Raw genomic sequence first — 19,431 nt, 5'->3', positions numbered from 1 at the left:
TTAACAAAATCCTCATTTCTTTCAACAACTAATATATATTAATTTACTTGAATTTTTTCCTGAAATAATATATATTTTCAACCTGGACTCTTGGAGTACAAACTCCTTCTGATTACTACCTGGTAACTACAGTCAGACTGTATTTTATTTATTCTAAGGTCCCTCTTGATTTGTCAAGGAATGTTTCCTACCTCTAATATCCAAGAATTCCTTTGTGTCATCAAAACTGAAATCCCATACTATCTCTTTTACCTTTTTAGCTTGGAGAATCCTGATTTTGAAGTTTAGATTCAGTACTATGGCTTGATAATTTTATATCTTTCTTGGCCTACAGACTCTAAAAGCTAAAAAGGACTTAGTCTAACCATCTCACCATACATTTGAGAAAACTGCAGCCAGAGAAGGTAAATGACTGGCTCAGAATCATACTATTTTCTGCACAAAACCAGATGCAAAGAATGAAGTAATCAAGGATTCAAAAAAAATTAGAGATATTTCATTTAGCAAACTTGATTAAGAATGCATAAGGAACCAAGCATGGTGGTGCACACCTATAGTCCCAGCTACTTGGGAGGTTGAGGTGGGAGGACTGCTTGAGCTTAGGACTTCAAGACTAGCCTGGGCAACACAGCAAGATCCCATCTCTATTTCAAGAAATAGAAAAGAATGCACAATGACTTCTGCTCAACTAGTGTACGCTTTAACACAACCATTCTGCTCCAGACATAAAGCAGTGAAACAGTAATAGTTAAAAAGACACAGACCGATTTAAAAGTTAGATGAATACATCAATAGAGCAAAAATAAAGAGAAAAACAAAAAAGAGGCTGAGACTGAAACCAGGAGCCTCTTGGGCTCTGAATCTAGAAGGAGTATGTGGTGGCAAGGAGATGGATTTGTACGTTACAGAGGCTGAAGGTACTTAAAACATGAGAGAGGAATAGAAATAGCCTTACTGTTTGAAGCCAGTAGGGTAAAAAAAAAAAAAAAAAAAAAAAGGGTTGCCAACCATTCTCCTCAGGAAGTAGTGAGCCTAAGCAGGTATGAGGACAAAGACATAGCTATGACACCAGGATCAGAATCAAGTCAACAAGTGGGCCATTTAATGAATCAGTGGTATCTCTGATGTCATCCTAGATCAAGAACTCTAAACTCTACTGTAAGACCTGGTTCTGGACTGGGGTTGGGGGATGCTGTACTGGTGATAGCATGATGCAACCACAACACTACTAGATAGAAGGAATAGGCATTGGAGGAAATAATTGGAGTTGAAAAGGTATTTCATGAAATGGCTGAAAAATCCCCAAATTGGGCAAAAGACATAAACCTACAGATTTAAGAAGCTGAACATACCCAAACAGGATAAATGCAAGAAATCCGTGCCAGATACACCATAAACTTCTGAAAACTAAACACAAAGAAAATATTTTGAAAGCTGTAAGAGAGAAACAATACCTAGGTCAACCAATAAGGGAAAAATAATTTAAACGACAATGACAATGAATTTTATCAGAAACCATGCAGGCCAGAAGGAAGTGGCACAATACTTTTCAAGTGCTGAAGGAAAATAACTGTCAACCTAGAATTCTATATCTAGTGAAAATATCCTTCAGGAATGAAGGGGAAACAGAGACATTCTCAGATAAAGTCTGAGAGGATTTGTCACCAGCAAACCTACCCTTAAAGAATGGTTAAAGGAAATTTTCTAAACAGAAAGGACACAATAAAAGAAGGACTCTTAGAACGCCAGACAGGAAGAAAGAACAATGGAAATAGTAAAAGTGTAAGTAAATATTATCGATTTTCTCTTGAGATTTCTAAATTATGTTTGACAGTTGAAACAAAAATTATAATACTGTGTTATGTGGTTCTCAATGTATGGAGAGGAAATATTGGAGAAAATTATATTATAAACAAGAGAGGATAAAGAGAATTAAAGGAAGATAGAGCCTTATACATCACCCCAACTGGAATGTTGACACCAATAGACCGTGCTAAGTTATGTATGTGTAAAATAAGACCTAGAGCAAGCACTAGGAAAGCTAGCCAAAGAGATCCCCTCATCAACACTACAGATCATTCAGAATGAGTCCTAAAAAATCTTCTGGTAACACATAGGAAGGCAGGAAAAGAAAACAGAGAGAGAGAGTGGGAACAAAAGAGAAAGGGAACAAAAGAAGCAGAAACTAAAGCAGCAGATGAAAGGCTTGAGGCTCACTGTCAGTGTCTGCCCACTTCTGGATGCTGTGCAGGGCCTTCAGGGAGTTGTTTTCTATATTGCCCAGACTTGGCGGGCTGGCCCAAGAGGAACTTAATCAACCATTACTGGAAGTGGTATCTCATTAATTAATTTTAATAACAATGCTTTTTATTTGTAACTAGGCTTAGATTTATTAAATAAGCACTTTTAAGTAAATAGCATGAGTATTTGTATAACTATTAAATATGTTCTTTAACATCTCAATTTGGGAATTTGACATAAACTCATTTAATAAACTAACTTCTATTATTTTGACATGAAATAAGCTCCATTATTTTGATATGTTATTCAAAATAAAATTCCAGTCTTTGTCTTATGTTCTCGTATGAGAACAGGGAGAGGTAGGGGAAAACTAATCAAACCAGATCTAAGAGAAAGAAGGCAACTTAGCTCTTCTTGGTTACTGATGACACCTAGTGGCTCATTTGTGGCAGTGGTTTTGTGCAGAAAAATGTAGAAGTGAGAGAGGATCACCATAACATAAGTTCACTCATTTACTCCAAGTTCAGATGAAAAACAGAAAGAAAGGCACTTTCTTCATGCTGGGCGTTAGAAGTATACTCAACATGAACAAAACAAAACCCACATCAACTCTTCAAAACTTGGTCCTCTTCCAATGTTCCTCATCTCATTGAATGTTACCACCATCCATCCAGAGGTAGAAGTCATGCTGGACCCTCCATTCTCCCTCTATCCTCAGTAACCAATCCATCACCAAACTTTGTTGATTCTTACCTCCAAAATATCTATCTATATCTCTCATCTCTGCCCCCACCTCTCTAAGTTATCATCATCATCTCATTTCCCAGTCAGTCACTCTTCTAAAGCATTGTTCTATGCATTGTTTTAAGTAATTCACTTATTTAACTCATTTAATCCTCACATTGACCCTAAGAGATGTGTATCAGATGAAGAAAGTGAGAGAGAGTAAGGTCATGTAATTTGGTCAAGGTCCCACATTTAGCAAATGGTGGAGCCAGGGTTAATCTTAAAAAAGCTGGCTCCAGATTTTGTTCTCTTGAAGATGACACTTGGCTGTCCTTTGGCCACTATGCTATGCCACAGCTCTCCAAATGGCCTGCTCATGTTCTCTTTGGACCCCCTCTAATCCATTCTTCAGAAAGGAAGCAGAGATCTTTCCCAGATGTAAATCTAATCATGTCATCTCCTTCAGTGACTTACTGCTTTTAGGATATAGACAAAACTCCTTTAAATCATGGCTTACAATGACTCACACTGTATCCCTTCCTGACATCTCCCATTCCATCCCATTCTACACTTCCTCCTGCTCTTCCCACTGAGCCACACTGGCCTCCCACTTCCCAAGTCCTTTCTCAACAGGCCCTTTGCCTATGCCGTGCCTTCCACCAGATACACACTTTCCTTTTCTTTTCTTTGGTAAGGCCTGTTCACCCTGATCTCAGCTCAAGCACTGCCTCCTCAGGAGGAAGCTTCTACTACTGGTTTGAGGATCCTTTTCTAATGTAATGTACACATCTAGGGCTATAAATTGCCCTCTAAGAAGTGCTTTAGCTAACATCCCACAAATTATGATATGTTGCATTTTCATTTTTTGTTCAGTTCAAAATATTTTATTTCTCTTGAAATTGTCTTTCAACCCATTGATTATTTAGAAGTCTATTGTTTAATTTCCATGTATTCAATGATTTTTGCACTTTTTTCCTGCTATTGATTTCTAATTTAATTCTACGTGATCAAGGACCATATGTTGTATGATTTTAATTCTTTTAAATTTGTTTAGGTTTGTTTTCTGACTTAGGACCATCTATCTTGGTGGATATTCCATATACACTTAAAAGAATGTACATTTTACTATTTTCTGGTAATGTGTTATACAAATATCAATTAGATCTAATTTGTTGATACGTTATTCAGTTCTTTTACATTCTTACTAATTTTCTGTCTGCTTGTTTTATATTACTGAGAGAGAAGTCTCCAACTATAATTGTGGTATTACCTGTTTCTCTTTTCAGTTATACTAGTTTTTATTCATGTATGTTAAAGCTCTGATGTTAGGTGTGTACACATCTAGGATTGTTCTGTCTTATAGGTGAATTATCCCTTTTATCATTAGGTAATGTTTTAAGTCACTTTGATATTAATATATTTTGAATGGTGTATCTTTTTCCATTCTTCTACTTTTAACCAACCTATATTATTATATTTAATGTGGGATTCTTGTACATAACATATAGTTGGGTCTCTCTCATTGTGGTTTTAATTTGCATTTCCTTGATATCTTATTATATGTTGAGTATCTATTTTTACTCCTATTGGTTTTTCATATATTTTCTCTTTTGAAGTGCCTGTTCAAATATTTTGCTCATTTAAAAAACTTGAGTTATCTTTTTATTTCTTGGACATCCCTGACTTGTACTTAATCTTAGGGAAAAAGTGTTCAGTAGTTCACTGTAAAGTATGATGATGGTAGTTTTAGTTTTTTCTTATTGCATTTTACCAATTTGAGGAAGTTCCCTTCTATTGCTAGTTTGTGGAGAATTTTTTAAATATCATAAATGGATGTTTATGAAAAGCATTTGTCAAATGCTTTTTCTATATCTATTGAGATGGTGATGATTTTTCTTCTTTGTCCTATATGGCATTTTCAATGATTGATTTTCAAATGTTAAATGTTGGTTACACATCTGTGTACATTTGAATTTCTGAAATAAATTCCAATTGGTCATGACATATTATCCATTTTATATATTGCTAGATTTCTTTTGATAATATTTTGTTTAGGATTTTAGTTTCTATATTCATAAGGGATACTGGCCTAATAATTTTTCTTTCTTGTACTATCTTGTCATATTTTGGTATCATGTTTTTCCTGGCCTTATGAAATGATTTGAGAAACATTTCTTCTTTATCTATTCTTTGGAAGAGTTTGTATAAGATTGGTATTATTTCTTCCTTAAATGTTTGGAGGAATTCACCAGTGAAGCCATATGGGCCTGAAGTATTTTTTGTAGAAAGACTTTTTATGAGAGCTTTAATTTCTTTAACAGAGCTATTCAAATCTTCAATTTCTTCTTGTGCCAGTTTCCATACATTATGGCTTTCTAGGAATTTATCTATTTCTTCAATGTTATCAAATTTACTGGCATAGGGTTTATAATATCCTTTTATTGTCCTCTTAATGTCTGTGGGATCTATGATAATGTCTCTATTTCCATTTCAGATATTGATAGTTTGTTTTCTTTTGCTGTTTTTAAAATTTCTTGATCAGTCTTACTAGGAAACTTTTAATTTTATTAATGTCTTCAAAGAATAAAACTGTCTTTTTTGATTTTCTATTTTGTTCATCTGTTTTTTATTTCATTCATTTCTATTCTTATTTTTACTATTTCCTCCTTTCTACTTTCATCAGGTTTAACTCACTCTTCTTCTAACCTCTTGAATTGGTAGCTTTGATTACTGATTTTAAATCTTTCTTCTGCCAGGTACAGTGGTTCATGCTTGTAGTCCCAGCACTTTGGGAGGCTGAGGCAGGAGGATTGCTTGAGGCCAGGAATTCAAGGCCAACCTGGGCAACACAGTGAGATCCTGTGTCTACAAAAAATTAAAAAATAAAAAATTAGCTGGGTGTGGTGGCACATGCCTATAGTCCCAGCTACTTGGCGGGCTAAGGCAGGAGGATCACTTAAGCCCAGAAATTTGAGGTTACAGAGAGCTGTAATCATGCCACTGCACTCAAAAATAAAAAACAAAAATGTTTCTTCTTTTCTAGTACATGCAATTAAAGATATAAATTTCCATCTAAGCACTGTTTAAGTTGTATTTCATAAAAAATAAATTAATTTTTTAACAGTCATTCAGACTTTTGTTTGGTACTGGGACCAGGGAGGAGTTGAAGGAAAAGAACACAAAGGAAACTCTGTAAGGTAACGGCAATGTTGCATTCCTTGACTTGGGTGTTGGTTATACAGCTGTGTATATTTGTCAAAAATGCAACATTCTACATCTAATACCTGAACAGTATATAACACCAGAAGATAGGAACCTTTTCACAGGTGAAAAAAACTAAGGCTCAGAGGAGCTAATTGTAATGTGTCAACATCACACACCTGGCAACTGAAAGAGCCAGGGATTAAACCCACATCATCAGAACCAGTGTGCTTTCCACTTTACTACATATTATTTTATATATATTCATATACATATACATACATATATGTGTACATGTGAATACATAGAGAGAGAAAGAGCAAGGGATTGAGAGAGAAGGAAGGAGACAGTATATGTTTAATGTAGTACATGTTTAATATGTGGCATTAACAAAATGCTTTTTCATTATCCTGGTGTGAATTGACTTAATTCCTCAGTAAGCTCACCTTATTACCATCAAATAGACAGAGGCGTACGTGTCTGCTGAGAACCTGAATGCTTGTTCCCGGGAAAGGAATCATTTTGCAGCTCCATAGGGTCAAAATCAATGAAACACGACTAGGATTTGACCTAATCTGAAAGAAAAATGAGTTATAAAAAAGCTTATTTCTATGATTTATAACACAGATCCATTTTCCAAAGCATCTTTTGTAAATACAACTTAATAAAATGTACATAGAGTTAAAAAAAAAAAGGAAAAATTTTGCACAGATACACATGCATCAGAAAAGTTTCAATAATCTGTTTACTTAAAATCAAAACCAGTCATTGCAGGCAAATTTTTCATAAAGTTATACTTGAAGTATTTGCATATTTTCTTAGGTACATAAAAATTATGATGAAGAGAACAGTTAGTACTATCAGTTAAATGTGTAATCTGACCACACAATCACTGTATTCCTGTCCCTGGGTTCATGCCTACAGAATGTGGGTAAGGTTACCACAGCATAACCAATGACACCTGGCATTAATATTATCCAGCTAACTTCCCCTTGCTTTGATTCCAAGCAATGATTTACAGCATTCTTTGGTTTCTTATATAGATATTTTGACAGAGAGAAGGCACTATGTGATGTGATTATTCAAATCCACTTCATAGGTACAGCTCAGATTGTGAATAAATAAATTGGCATTCTGTTTCTTTATTTTTTAAGAACAGCTTTAATTAAACTTTACATTCTGTTTTATGGTCACAAACCTTTTCATTTAAATAACTTATAGTGTAGCAAAAAATAAGATAATATCTAACAGTTTGTCACTTTTTCAGTTTAAGAATGAGAGCAGTCTATTTTGTTCTCTGGGCACAAGTTCATAAAATTAAATGCCATTTATTCAAGTACTAGTACACTGAACAGTCCAAATATTAATACATCTTTGTTGAAAGATACCTAACACTAGGCCCGGTGTGGTGGCTCATGCCTATAATCCTGGCACTCTGGGAGGCCAAGGCCAGAGGACTGCTTGAGGCCAGGAGTTTGAGATCAAAGTGAGCACAGTGAGACCCTGTCTCTACAAAAAATAAAAAAAAAAAACTAGCCGAGTGTGGTAGAGCCTGTACCTGTAGTCCTAGTTACTCTGGAGGCTGAGGCAGGAGATTCGTTTCAGCCTAGGAGTTTGAGGTTGCAATGAGCTATGATGAAGCCACTGCACTCTAGTTGTGGTGACAGAGGAAGATTCTGTCCCCCCCGCCAAAAAAAGTAATAACAATAATAAAATTAAAAAAATTTTTTTAAAAAAGATACCTAACACTAAGAAGGTTTCAGACAATGCTTGGGTTAAAAAGGAAAAAGGGCACTAAAATTCTGCATTATCTGTCCCCACAAAACCTGACCACACTGTCCTCTTATTCCCTTGAGGCTGTGGGGAAGGGAGGGAGATAAAGAAGGCAAATAGGAAGGGGAGTGGTGTGCTCTAATGTGGTTTATGTCTGCTAAAAGGGAGAGGAGTAGAATTAAATATCAAGAGTATTTCCAACTTCAAATACTGGAATACCAGGAATCCTCTCCTCTTAGCACCATCCAAAAAGGCATAATCATAAAGTACTTCAAACTTTCTTATTCCTGCCTCATTAGAATAACAGCACTACTATTAATAATAATGATGATACTAGCTAACATTTATTGAGTTCATAGGTACCAGGCATTATTCTAAGCCCTTTACACACATAATATTATTCTCAAAATTCCATCTTAGAAGTATTATTATTATTTTCTTTTTACAGATGAAGAAATTGAGGCAAAGCATGATCAAGATAGAAACCTAGTATTATTGCCTTTGTAACAATGGGTGAAGAGAGCAATGGACTTAAGACAAAGTCAAGGTAACGAGTCCAAGTGTTCCCTTAATTATGAAAATACCGCTATTGCAAAATTACAATACAGAAATAACTTTGTGTTTTCTATGCTGTATCAATTGACATATTATTTGTCTACTCAAAACCATGACAAAATCTGGGAAAGTTACAGATTTACTGATAGTAACCACACTTACAGTGCCTGCTTTAGCATCCCACATGGGATTGCTGAAGGACAGTTGTGAAGATGTGAGCGCTGGTTGTAAGAAGTAACTTGCTCGAAATTGATTCCCTGCAAAAAACAGTTTTTCTTTTATTTTCTTACAAAAAAAAGAATGAAATTCAAAACCACAAGTCCATGATGTTATGCTATAAACAGGAAACAGACATCTCCAAAATGCCAAGCTGCTCACAGGAACTTGCTTTCCAAAACAGATGCACCAATATAGATTTATACATAAAAACAATAATATAAAACGTAAGATACAAATATGTAAAAGATCATCTTAAAGCAACTTTAGGAAAGATCTTAAAGACTTTTAGGCCAATAACATGCCCCATGAGATGATTCATTCAAATATTTTTATAAAATACAGAAATCTCTAAGTACTTTTTGGGGATTTTAGAAAAAATACATAATCATTAGTTTCACTTTTTACACAAAAGCATTGTTATATCCTTCCTGCATACACTAGTCATGAGAATACTGATGACAACATCATTTATCCACTCAAGAAATAATTTTTGAGTCTGTCCTCTGTGCCAGGTACGATGCTAGGAGCTAGAAATACAAAGATGAGTCAGAGAGAGATGTCTCCTGTACTCATTAGCTTGCACTTCAGTGGGTAAACAACTAAAAAAATAAGTAGACAGGCAAATAAATAAATTATAAATAAATAATAAACTGGCTTAGAGCTATTAAGGGTGCTCAAATAAATGGATGGGAGTAAGGAGAACCTACTTTACTCAAGGACAGCATCTCCAGGAAGGTGGAATTTACCAAGACACAAAGAATGAGAAGGATCTGGGCATTTAGGGAGGGCTGGGAAGAGTCTTCCCAGCAAAGCAGCCCTTACACAGATAATCAACAACTCAGGGTACAAGAGATCTTGGACTCTCCCAAATAATTCCTCTGTAAAATGAGCTCATAGACAAAAGTTGCCGAGTATAGGGAAATATAAGAATGAATAAAGAAACAGAAAGGCCAAATGGAGATAACTCTGGAAAGGTTTTGCTGGGAAGAGGATCAGAGAAAAGGAGGCTTTGGTTAGAAGGGGATAGGGTTGGAGAGGCTAGTCCTTCAGGGTGGGAGGTATTAGGTGTGCTGGTACTACAGATGGGGGAAAGAACCAGTGTGGGGAAAAGGGGCCAGCTAAAGATACAGGAAAAGGCTGATAATTAAAGGTGTTGAGTGTTTGAAAAAAAGAAAGGGGCTGGAACTCAGAGCACAAATAAAAAGTCTGGCCTCTGATAGGATCAGGGATCCTTCCTCGCTGTCACAGGAAGGATAAGGAAAAGATGAGCACCGAAGAGAAGTGAAACTCACCATCTCCTTCAACAACTTGTTTGGCCTACGATAGAGAAATTAGATGTAGACCTTGACAGCTTATATGCATGTGTTACCTTCCTCCAGAAGCTGGTAGAGTGTGGAAGGCCTGAATCCTGAAGGAATAGCTCCCATTGCGGTTAACACATCAATAGTGTTTATCTGCTAAAGATATTAAAAACAAAATTGATTTGCTTGTTTTCACGCATGTTTCCTCACCTCTATAATACTTTATCACTATAGCAGCTATAATAAGCCAAATCATGAAAATACAAATGTACAGACTTTAGTGGAAAAATACTATAATTTAATTCCAAATTCCTGAGAGGATTCCACTACTGAATCCTGGCCTCTCCCAAGGACCAAAGCTCCATACAGTGCCCAGAGTGTAGAGCTCTGTGTTTTAGACGAGCTGCTTCAAGTACACCGCTTACTGAAATGTACCTGCTCCTGTCTTGCTCCACACGGTGCTGCCATTGTAAGTTAATAGCTAATATGCTGTATTAATAACTGATATGCACTAAAGAAGTAATGGATTTTTTATATGTAAATGTACACACACACACAAGCATGTTTTTATAAGTAATAAGTAGAGAAAAAGGTCTGGAAGGATACTTTCTAAACTGCTAATGGTGATTACTTATGGGGGTGAAGGAGAGAATTTTCATTTTATGTAACGAAATTTGCTATGGTATGTAATTTTTTTAAATTATAAGATTATAGATAATTTCTTATTTTGGGGGGGCTTCTCAGAATTTTTCAAATAGTAACTGAAATTTAGTATCAGTCTTAGCTGAAATGATAGAAATTTCAGGTAGGATCAATGACAATGTTTCTAAGCCCTCAAATCATACATGAATGAGATTATCTACCCTTTCTGTATAAAAGATCTAATGAGAAATGTTATTTGGAGCACAGGCTTACTAAACCAGAAATATATGTCTTCTGCTATGTACATTTCATGCCCTGTTTAAGATCTACTGTTATCTTCCATAGTCTCTATCTGGTTCCACATCTGAACTCAATCAAAACTGTTAGGTAACAAAACAAGACATAATTAGTAAGAAAGAAGATACCAACCTCTGAGATAGCTTTTTGAACAGCACTCCAATGGGAATCAGTTCTATGGAGACAAAATAGCAAGGTGAGTGCAGGGATAAGTTATACCCATTCACTCAATTAGGGAACTTCATTTATTAAAGAACATGTATATAATTGTCAGTAAGTTCTGAAAATCTAAGTCTTTAGATGAAACCAATATGGAACTAAATACACCAAAAATAATTACAAAATTAAAGTAAGAATGATATTTAAGCAAACAACATGAAAAGCTCTCAAGGTGAAAGTTGTCTCCATTTTAAGAAATTCTTGAATTATTTATAATAGAGAAAAAATAGTTTCCTACACCTATTTTGACATCCTGTCACACCTCTGTACCTTTGCTTAACTTCTGCTCCATCTGCTGTTTCATCCACTACCTCAACATCTTCTTCAGTGCCCTCTTCACTTGACTCTTGGCCTCCTTCTTCTTTATTATACAGCTGAAAAATCATTGAAATATATGCTTTTTAACTAATGCAAAAATTAATCAGTAATTTCAAAAAGACTCAAGCATAGATAGGAATTTAGTATATGATGGGCTTAAAAATCAGTGGGAAAAAATTTTCAACACATGGTTGATAACTTCACTATTTGAAAAAATTGCAAGAATTAAGATAGACAGTAGGCCTAATCAAAAATAAATTCCAAATGGAGAATTTTTTCAAACGAAAAAAAGAAGTAAAGATAGAAATAATAGAAATATAAAAGCATTAGAAGAAAATAATCTTGAGATGGGAAAGTCCTTTCCAATTATGATAGGACAATCAAAAATCACAAGTGGAAACACTGACAGATTTAGCTACATAAAAAAATAAATAAACATGGCTGAAAGTCAACAAAGAAAATATCTAACATAAGTTTCTAAGGGTTATTATCTTTATTATTAAAGTATTATGAAAATTCTTATAAATCATTAAGAAAAAGATTTTTAAAAATCCCTTAGAAAAATGGCCAAAAGAAATGAAAAGGTAATTCACAAAGATGACAAAAATGGTCATAAAATATATGAAATGCTGCTCAACCTCATTAGGAATACAATAAATGCAAATAAAAAACAATAATGACACTTTTTTTGCTAGTAGTGTTGGCAAAAAAATTAAAAGATTGATAAGAGCCATCATTGGCAAATGTGTGGGGAAGCAAGCACTCTCAGATGTTTGGGGTAGGAGTATAACTTGGCATAACTTTTCTAAGGGGCAGACTGGTAAATCAGAATATAAAGATGTAAACCCTTTCAACCAGTGAGGGACATCTAGGAATTTATCTAAGGGGAATAATCGCCAAGTCTACAAAGATGTATGTGCAGATTGATCACAACAAAGGTTGCTGATTGGCTACAACCTATTCTCCACCTCTTCTTTTCTAACAAGATTCCTGGTTTTAGCAATAAGCCAGCTAAAAGACTACATATTCCAAGTCTTCCTTGCAGCTAGGTGTTGCCAGGGAACTAAATGCTGGTCAATGGGCTATAATTAAAAGTTTCTTCTGTAACTTCAAAGAAATCGTTGTAAAAAGGTAGCAGCTCATGCCTTTTGACTCCTTCTTCCCCTTTCCCTTTTTGGATCCAGTAGCCGATTTAAAACTAAAGAAGTAACTCCAGGACTAGAAGCTTCACATCTAACTACAGAGTGAAATATTAGATAGGGCCTTACCCAATCCTCAATTGTCTTTCTCCACACTTCTTCCATGCTTGAGGGAAATGTGCTTTTACCTTACATAAGTCACTTTTTTTAGGATCTTCTGTAACTCATAGGGGAAGCTAGTCCTATCTTCTTTGCAACATAATTGATAGTAATTATAGGTTGGAAACAAGCCAAACGTCCATCTAAATGAAACTGGAATATTTGCTGCCATTGAAAAAAATGATCTAGAGCTCTCCTGTGCAATACAGTAGCCCTTTGCCTCATATGGCTAGTGAGCTCTTAAAATTAGTCCAAATTGAGATGTGCTGTAAATGTAAAATACACATTGGATTTTGAACTTAATATAAAAAAAGAAAGTAAAACTGCTCAATGTTTTAAAATATTGATTATATGTTGAAATGATATTTTTGATAGATTGGATACTATAAATGTATTATTAAAAATAATTCTACCTGTTTCTGTCTACTTTTTAAAAAAACGTATAATAAAAATTTTGTATTTGGTCTTTGTCCCTGGTTCCTGGCACAGAGCTCCTAACCCTTTGGAATTTCCTGAGTGATAGGAGTGTGTTTTCTTATTCATAATGACTCCCCTTCAACCACTCCAGAGTTTATGCTAATGAGGCAAGTCCAGGTGGGCCCCTAGATAGCTTCAGGAAGGGGACTGGTTGCCAGAAAAACCAACCTTGGGATTAGAGGTTGGAACTTTCAGCCCCACCTTCCAACGTTTGGGTATGGGAGAGGACCTGGAGATCGAGTTACTCACCAATGGCCAATTATTTAGTTAATGCAATTAATAAAACCTCCATTAAAACCCCTAAATGATGGGGTTTGGAGGACTTCTAGGTTGGTAAATACATCAAAGTGCTGAGAAGGTGGCATGCCCAGAAAGAGCATGCAAGCCACCCCCCACCAATATCTAGCTTTATTTTTCTCTTCCATTTGGCTGTTCCTGAGTTGTGTCCTTTATAATAAATTGGTAAAGGCAAGTAAAGTGTTTTCCTGAGTTCTGTGAGTCATCCTAGTGAATTACTGAACCCCTGAGGAGGGTTGGTAGAAATTCCTGAATTTGTAGCCAGTCAGAAGTACTAGTGGCACTTGTGACTAGCATCTGAAGTGGGGGCAGTCTTGTGAGATTGTACTTTAACTTTTGGGGTCTGTGCTAACTCCAGGAGTTAGTGTCAGAATTGAATGAACTGTTGTACACCTGGCTGGTGCTGGAGAACTGATGTGGAAAATGACACCTATTTGGTGTCAGAGAAAACTATACACTTGGTGTCAGAAGAGGTGTCAGAAAAAAGACCTCTCAATGTGGTTAATGGAAAATTTTAAACTGCATGTGTGGTTTGTATTGTATTTCTATTGCACAGTGCTGATCCAGACAGATATCTACATTTCTTGGTACAGAAAATAACCATAGTTATAAAATAAGCAAAAATAGGCTACAAATATGCATGTATAGTATGTTCACATTTTAGGAAAGGAGTCATATGTTTGTGGAAGCTAACACAAAGTTAACTGTGGTTATATTTTACAATGAACAACAGACACCTATTAGTTGTTATGACCAGCATTAACCCACAAAGCATCTTCACTGTGAGATAACCTCTTCTAGGGCTCACATGCATAAGAGTACTTCACAGGTCCCCAGGACCATCAATACACAATGTTTTTTCCATGCCCTGCCCTTCTAAAATTAAAGCAAAGTCTATATCTCAAATTATTCACTAGTCAGTTGATCAAAGACTACAGCAAATTGTATATAGAGTATATTACAAGGTATAGCCATTATGGAAAACAGTATGAAAGTTCCTAAAGAAATTAAAAATAGAACTACCATATGACCTAGCCAATCCCTTGTCTGGGTATATAACTGAAGTAAATGAAATCATCACCACCTCATAAAGGTATCTGCACTCCCATGTTCATTGCAGCATTATTCACAATAGCCAAGATATGAAACGAAAACAACTTGAGTGTCTGTGGACAGATGAATGAATAAAGAAACTACGGGATATATACATACAATGGAATATTATCAGCTGTAAAAAAGAAGATCCTGCTATTTGCCATAGCATGGGTGAATCTGGAGGACATTATACTAAGTGAAATAAGCCAGACACAGAAAGAAAAGTATGGTATTAATATAATCTCATTTGTAAGAAGAATGTAAAAAAAGTCAAATATAGAGACAGAGAGAATAAAATAGTGGTTATCAGGGGCTAGGGAGAAGGGAGGAAATGAGGAGATGTAGGTGAAAGGATAAAGTAGCAGACATGTAGGATGAACAAGCCTAGAGATCTAATGTATAACATGAGGAATACAGTTAATAATATTATATTGTATTCAGGATTTTGGCTAAGTGAGTAGATTTTAGATGCTCTTGCCATATAAAAATGCCACGTGAGATGATGAATATGTTAATTTGCTTCACCATAGTAACCATTGTACTATCTATATGAATCCCATAACATGTTTCATACCTTAAATATACACAATAAAATTTATGTTAAAAATAAATAAATAGAAAAATAAAAAATAAACTATATAACGAATAAAAAATAATGAAAAAGAAGTTTTGAAAGAAAAGGAAAGCATAAACAACAAACACTAACCTCCAGATAGGTTCTGGGAACAAGACCTTCATTTCCTTTGGCATCTTTAGCTATCCACCAACCATCAGGGTTTTTTTCAATTATAAGGAGAATTTCCCCTTTCTTAAACAAAACAAAAAGTAAAACAATTTTTTTAAAATTCAGTAATCATGAGTATATTTCATTATTAATGCTTCAAAATATATGCTGGAAAAAAGATAAAGTCTTTTCATTATCCACTATTTATCCTAATTTTTATCAAAAGATTCCCTGCCACCTTAACCCTAAACCTGTGACCACAAATGTGACTATAATGAATCACTGTTTTTGTTTACCTAACATATATTGGAACCGTATATTCAAATGGGAATCGTTTCTCACAACATTTTTAGGGCCCCATATTTATTCCAGCAATTTGATTATTGTGTACAACATTTTTGAATTTTTTAATCTCTCTGGAAAAATGTCTTTCAGAGCAGCATATAAATTCCCAAAGAAAATCAATTCGATTAAAGTTAAATCCTATTTTGAGGCAAAAACAGTATTTACTGGATATAATTAATTACCCACCTAATTCACCAGATATATTTTGAATAACACTGAACCATTTATAAAAATATAATCCATTTTTAAGAACAAATAATTTCCACTGCTAAGGACATTCAAAAGCAAAGATTTTCTTAAAATACACATTATTGTCTAATATTGCTGGCATTTTCCAGGAAATTTGAAAAGAAAATCTATAAATTAAACCATATAACTGGTTGTATAATATTCTTGTGTATTTTATTATTAATCCATTACTAAACTTTGAAGTTTAATAAATATAAGGTTCGAGATTCATATATTCATTAAAATTTCTTTGTTCATTTCTCTAGCAGAAAGCACAGTCTCAAATCCATTTAAAAACCATGACTTTGTTCCTCCCTTTAAAAACCACAACTTTGTTCCTCCATCCCACTTGCCATTTATTTATGCTCAGGCCAAGCTAGCATGGGTGCAAGGCCCTTTCACATCCAAGCCAATGGAAAGATCTGCTGCATAACAGCAGAAAGTATTCCCTTCTATTTCCATCTATGTATTATTATACATTGCATAACTCACCTGAATAAATTTATATATAGGACATTCAAAAAGAAATTATAAAATTTTACCCTGAAATGAGGAATTACCAACATTAAAGCTGCTTTCAAATATATTTAGAAGAGTTAACTAGCTAACTTTAATAACAGAATCTCATATTACTACTGCTTGTAAATCACAATTACTTATTTTATTTAAAAAGATTGAATTTTACACAACTTGATTCCAGGAATATGTAATACTGATGTACAGGCAGAGTTTTCTTATTCTCTTAGGTATGCACATTTATCCTTAGATTAGGTTCCAGTCTTAGCCTACCTACCTTAAATGTAAGATCTCCAGCTTGTTGAGCAGTAAAATCTCCAATTGAAATGTATTCTTTACTTGTTGCCTGTTTGTGAGATTCACTTTCCTGCTTCTCTTCCTCTTCCTCTTCTGAATCTTCCTCCCCACTTTCTTCACTTTCTTCACTTTCACTTTCTTCTTCATCTTCGTCAACAGACTGGTCACATTCCTCTCTTTCAGAAAGTGCCCCAACTCTAAAGAAAACATTTCTGTGATTAGAATCACTGGAAATAACATACAAGAACCGACTAAGTATAACTTCTATATACAGAACTGTCCCATATTTGGAGTTGGCAAATAAAAGAAATAAGGGGAAGTATTATCCAGCTGATGGTTTCTACCACCTAGCTAACAACATGTGACTGGAGAGACTGAGTGGGAGGAAGGAGTAGAAAATGTCAATAATTGATTTTCAATTTTTTTCACACTATGTGTCTTAAAGCTATAAATTTCCCTCTAAGCACTACTTTGGCTGCAACCCATAGTCACAATTTATTATCATTCAAAATAGTTTCTAATTGCTATTATAATATTTTCTCTGACATATGGGTAATATAGAAGTGTGCGACAATTTCCAAACATTTGGTGACTTCTCCCTATTTTTCTGTCATTGAGTTTTAATGTAATTCCAAGTCATCAAAGAATATATACTACATGATTTCGGTCCTTTAAGACTGGTTGAAAATTGTTTATGGTCCAATGTGGTTCATTTTGGCACTTGAAAAGAACGTGTATTATGTAATTGACTGCAGTCTTCTACATATATACCACATTCATGAGTCACATAATGAGGTTTTAGTCAACGACAGCAACATATACAATGGTGGTCCCATAAGATTATAATACCATATTTTTACTGTATTTTTTCTATGTTTAGATACACACATACACCATTGTGTTACAGTTGCCTATAGCATTCAGTACCGTAACATGTTCTATAGGTTTGCTATACTATATATCCTAGGTGTGTAGTAGGCTATACCATCTAGGTATGTGTACATATACTCTGTGATGTTCATACAAGGATGAAATCGCCTAAAGAATTTCTCAGGATGTATCCCCATCATTAAGCGATGAATGACTGTATATGTAATTAGGTCTAGGTGATTAAGGATTATGTATTATTTAGCTCTCCTTTAGTTCTGGCAACTTTTGCTTATACATCTGAACTATGTCATTAGAAGCAAAAACATTTAGGATGATTTTTTCCTACTGAATTGACCCTTTTAGCATTATGAAATTTCCTTCCTTATATAGTAAATTACTTCTAGCCTTAAATACCTGATATTAATATAATTGCACCATTTTTGTTTTATTTACAGTTGCGTGGAAGGCCTTTTCCCAGTCTTTTACTTTCAACCTGTCTACAATTTTATACTAAAGTGTACCTTTTCTAAACAGTACATATTTGGGCTTTAAAAAAATCCAATCTGACAATCTCTTGCTTTCAACTGGAGTGTTATTACATTTACATTTAATGTAACTATCCAAATGGCTGCATTCAAACCATGTTGCTATTAAGTTTCTATTTGTCTCATCTGTTATTTTGTTTCCCCCTTTTTGCCTTTTTATGGGTTAATTAAGTCATTTTGAGTACTCCATTTTACTGGCTATACTTCTTTATATTTTGTTAGTGATTGTTCTAGGTATTACAATATACATCCCTAAGTTACCACAGTCTAATTTAAATCTATGTAACATTTCACCTAAAATAAAAGAATTTTAAGATAATATAATTCCATTTACCTGGTCAGCCCTTTGTGCTATTGCTGTACTATTGTCACATATTTTACTTCTACATATGGTCAATGCTCATTGTTTGCAGATTCTGTATTTGTGAATTCATATGCTCACTAAAATTTATTTGCAACTACCTAATTAATACTTGCAGTGCTTTTGTGGTCATTTGTGGATATGCACAAAACAACGAAAAATTTGAGCTGCCTAACGTACACATTCTCAACTGAGGGTGAATATGGTGACATTCTGCCTTTCTTTTCAGCTCTCATAAAGTAAACAAGTGTCCTTTTTGTAGTATATTTAGTTTACACTTTCTGTACTTTTGTGCTTTTTGTTGGGGATTCTGCTGTTGAGGATGGCTCGCAAACTTAATGCTGAAGTGCTGTGTAGTGTTCCTAAGCACAAGAATGTTGTGATGTGCTTTACAGAGAAAATACATGTGTTAGATAAGACTTGTTCATGAATGAATTATAGTACCGTTGGCTGAGAGTTCAATGTTTATGAAACAATAATACATATTATATAAGGTGTCTTTAAATAGAAACACCCATAAAACAAAGTTGTGTACTACTTAATTGATGAAAACATTATGACCAGAGGCTTACAGGAACCTAAGTCTGTATTTTCCCTAGAGCAACGGTTAGTATTCAATAATCCAATGTTTGTGACAACTTTATAAAACATAACTACTGCAAATAATGAGAATCAACTATATATTATAAATCCCCAAATGTATCTTTTGCTTTACACAATCAAGTGTCTTTTTAAAAGACATGTAGAAAATTAAAAAAAATAGGCTTTTATATATCCTCACATACCACTGTTGTTCACTCCTTCTTGCAGAGAAGTTTCCATGTGGGGTCATTCCTTCTAGCCTAAAGAACTTCCTTTAGCATTTCTTTCTTTCTTTTTTTTTTTT

The 19,431-nt window shown here is 34.6% G+C and overlaps 1 protein-coding gene across 3 annotated transcripts in view; it reads right to left on the bottom strand.

Moving 5' to 3' along the window:
• The window catches only part of NPHP1 (nephrocystin 1), a 57,320-nt gene that overhangs the window by 23,189 nt on the left and 14,700 nt on the right, over positions 1-19,431 (bottom strand). For 2 of the 3 annotated variants that reach the window (XM_045550098.1, XM_045550100.1), the window contains exons 5-11: positions 16,750-16,966; positions 15,366-15,467; positions 11,445-11,548; positions 11,088-11,130; positions 10,085-10,172; positions 8,659-8,753; positions 6,615-6,743 (exon numbers count right to left, since the gene is read on the bottom strand). In XM_045550098.1, the coding sequence (XP_045406054.1) occupies positions 6,615-6,743; positions 8,659-8,753; positions 10,085-10,172; positions 11,088-11,130; positions 11,445-11,548; positions 15,366-15,467; positions 16,750-16,966 (778 nt within the window). The remainder of the gene's footprint in view (positions 1-6,614; positions 6,744-8,658; positions 8,754-10,084; positions 10,173-11,087; positions 11,131-11,444; positions 11,549-15,365; positions 15,468-16,749; positions 16,967-19,431) is intronic. The other variant, XM_045550099.1, reaches the window with a different exon arrangement.

The sequence above is a fragment of the Lemur catta genome, chromosome 4, assembly GCF_020740605.2.
Source record: "Lemur catta isolate mLemCat1 chromosome 4, mLemCat1.pri, whole genome shotgun sequence".
NCBI lineage: Eukaryota > Metazoa > Chordata > Mammalia > Primates > Lemuridae > Lemur > Lemur catta.
This window is presented reverse-complemented; position numbering and strand designations above follow the sequence as displayed.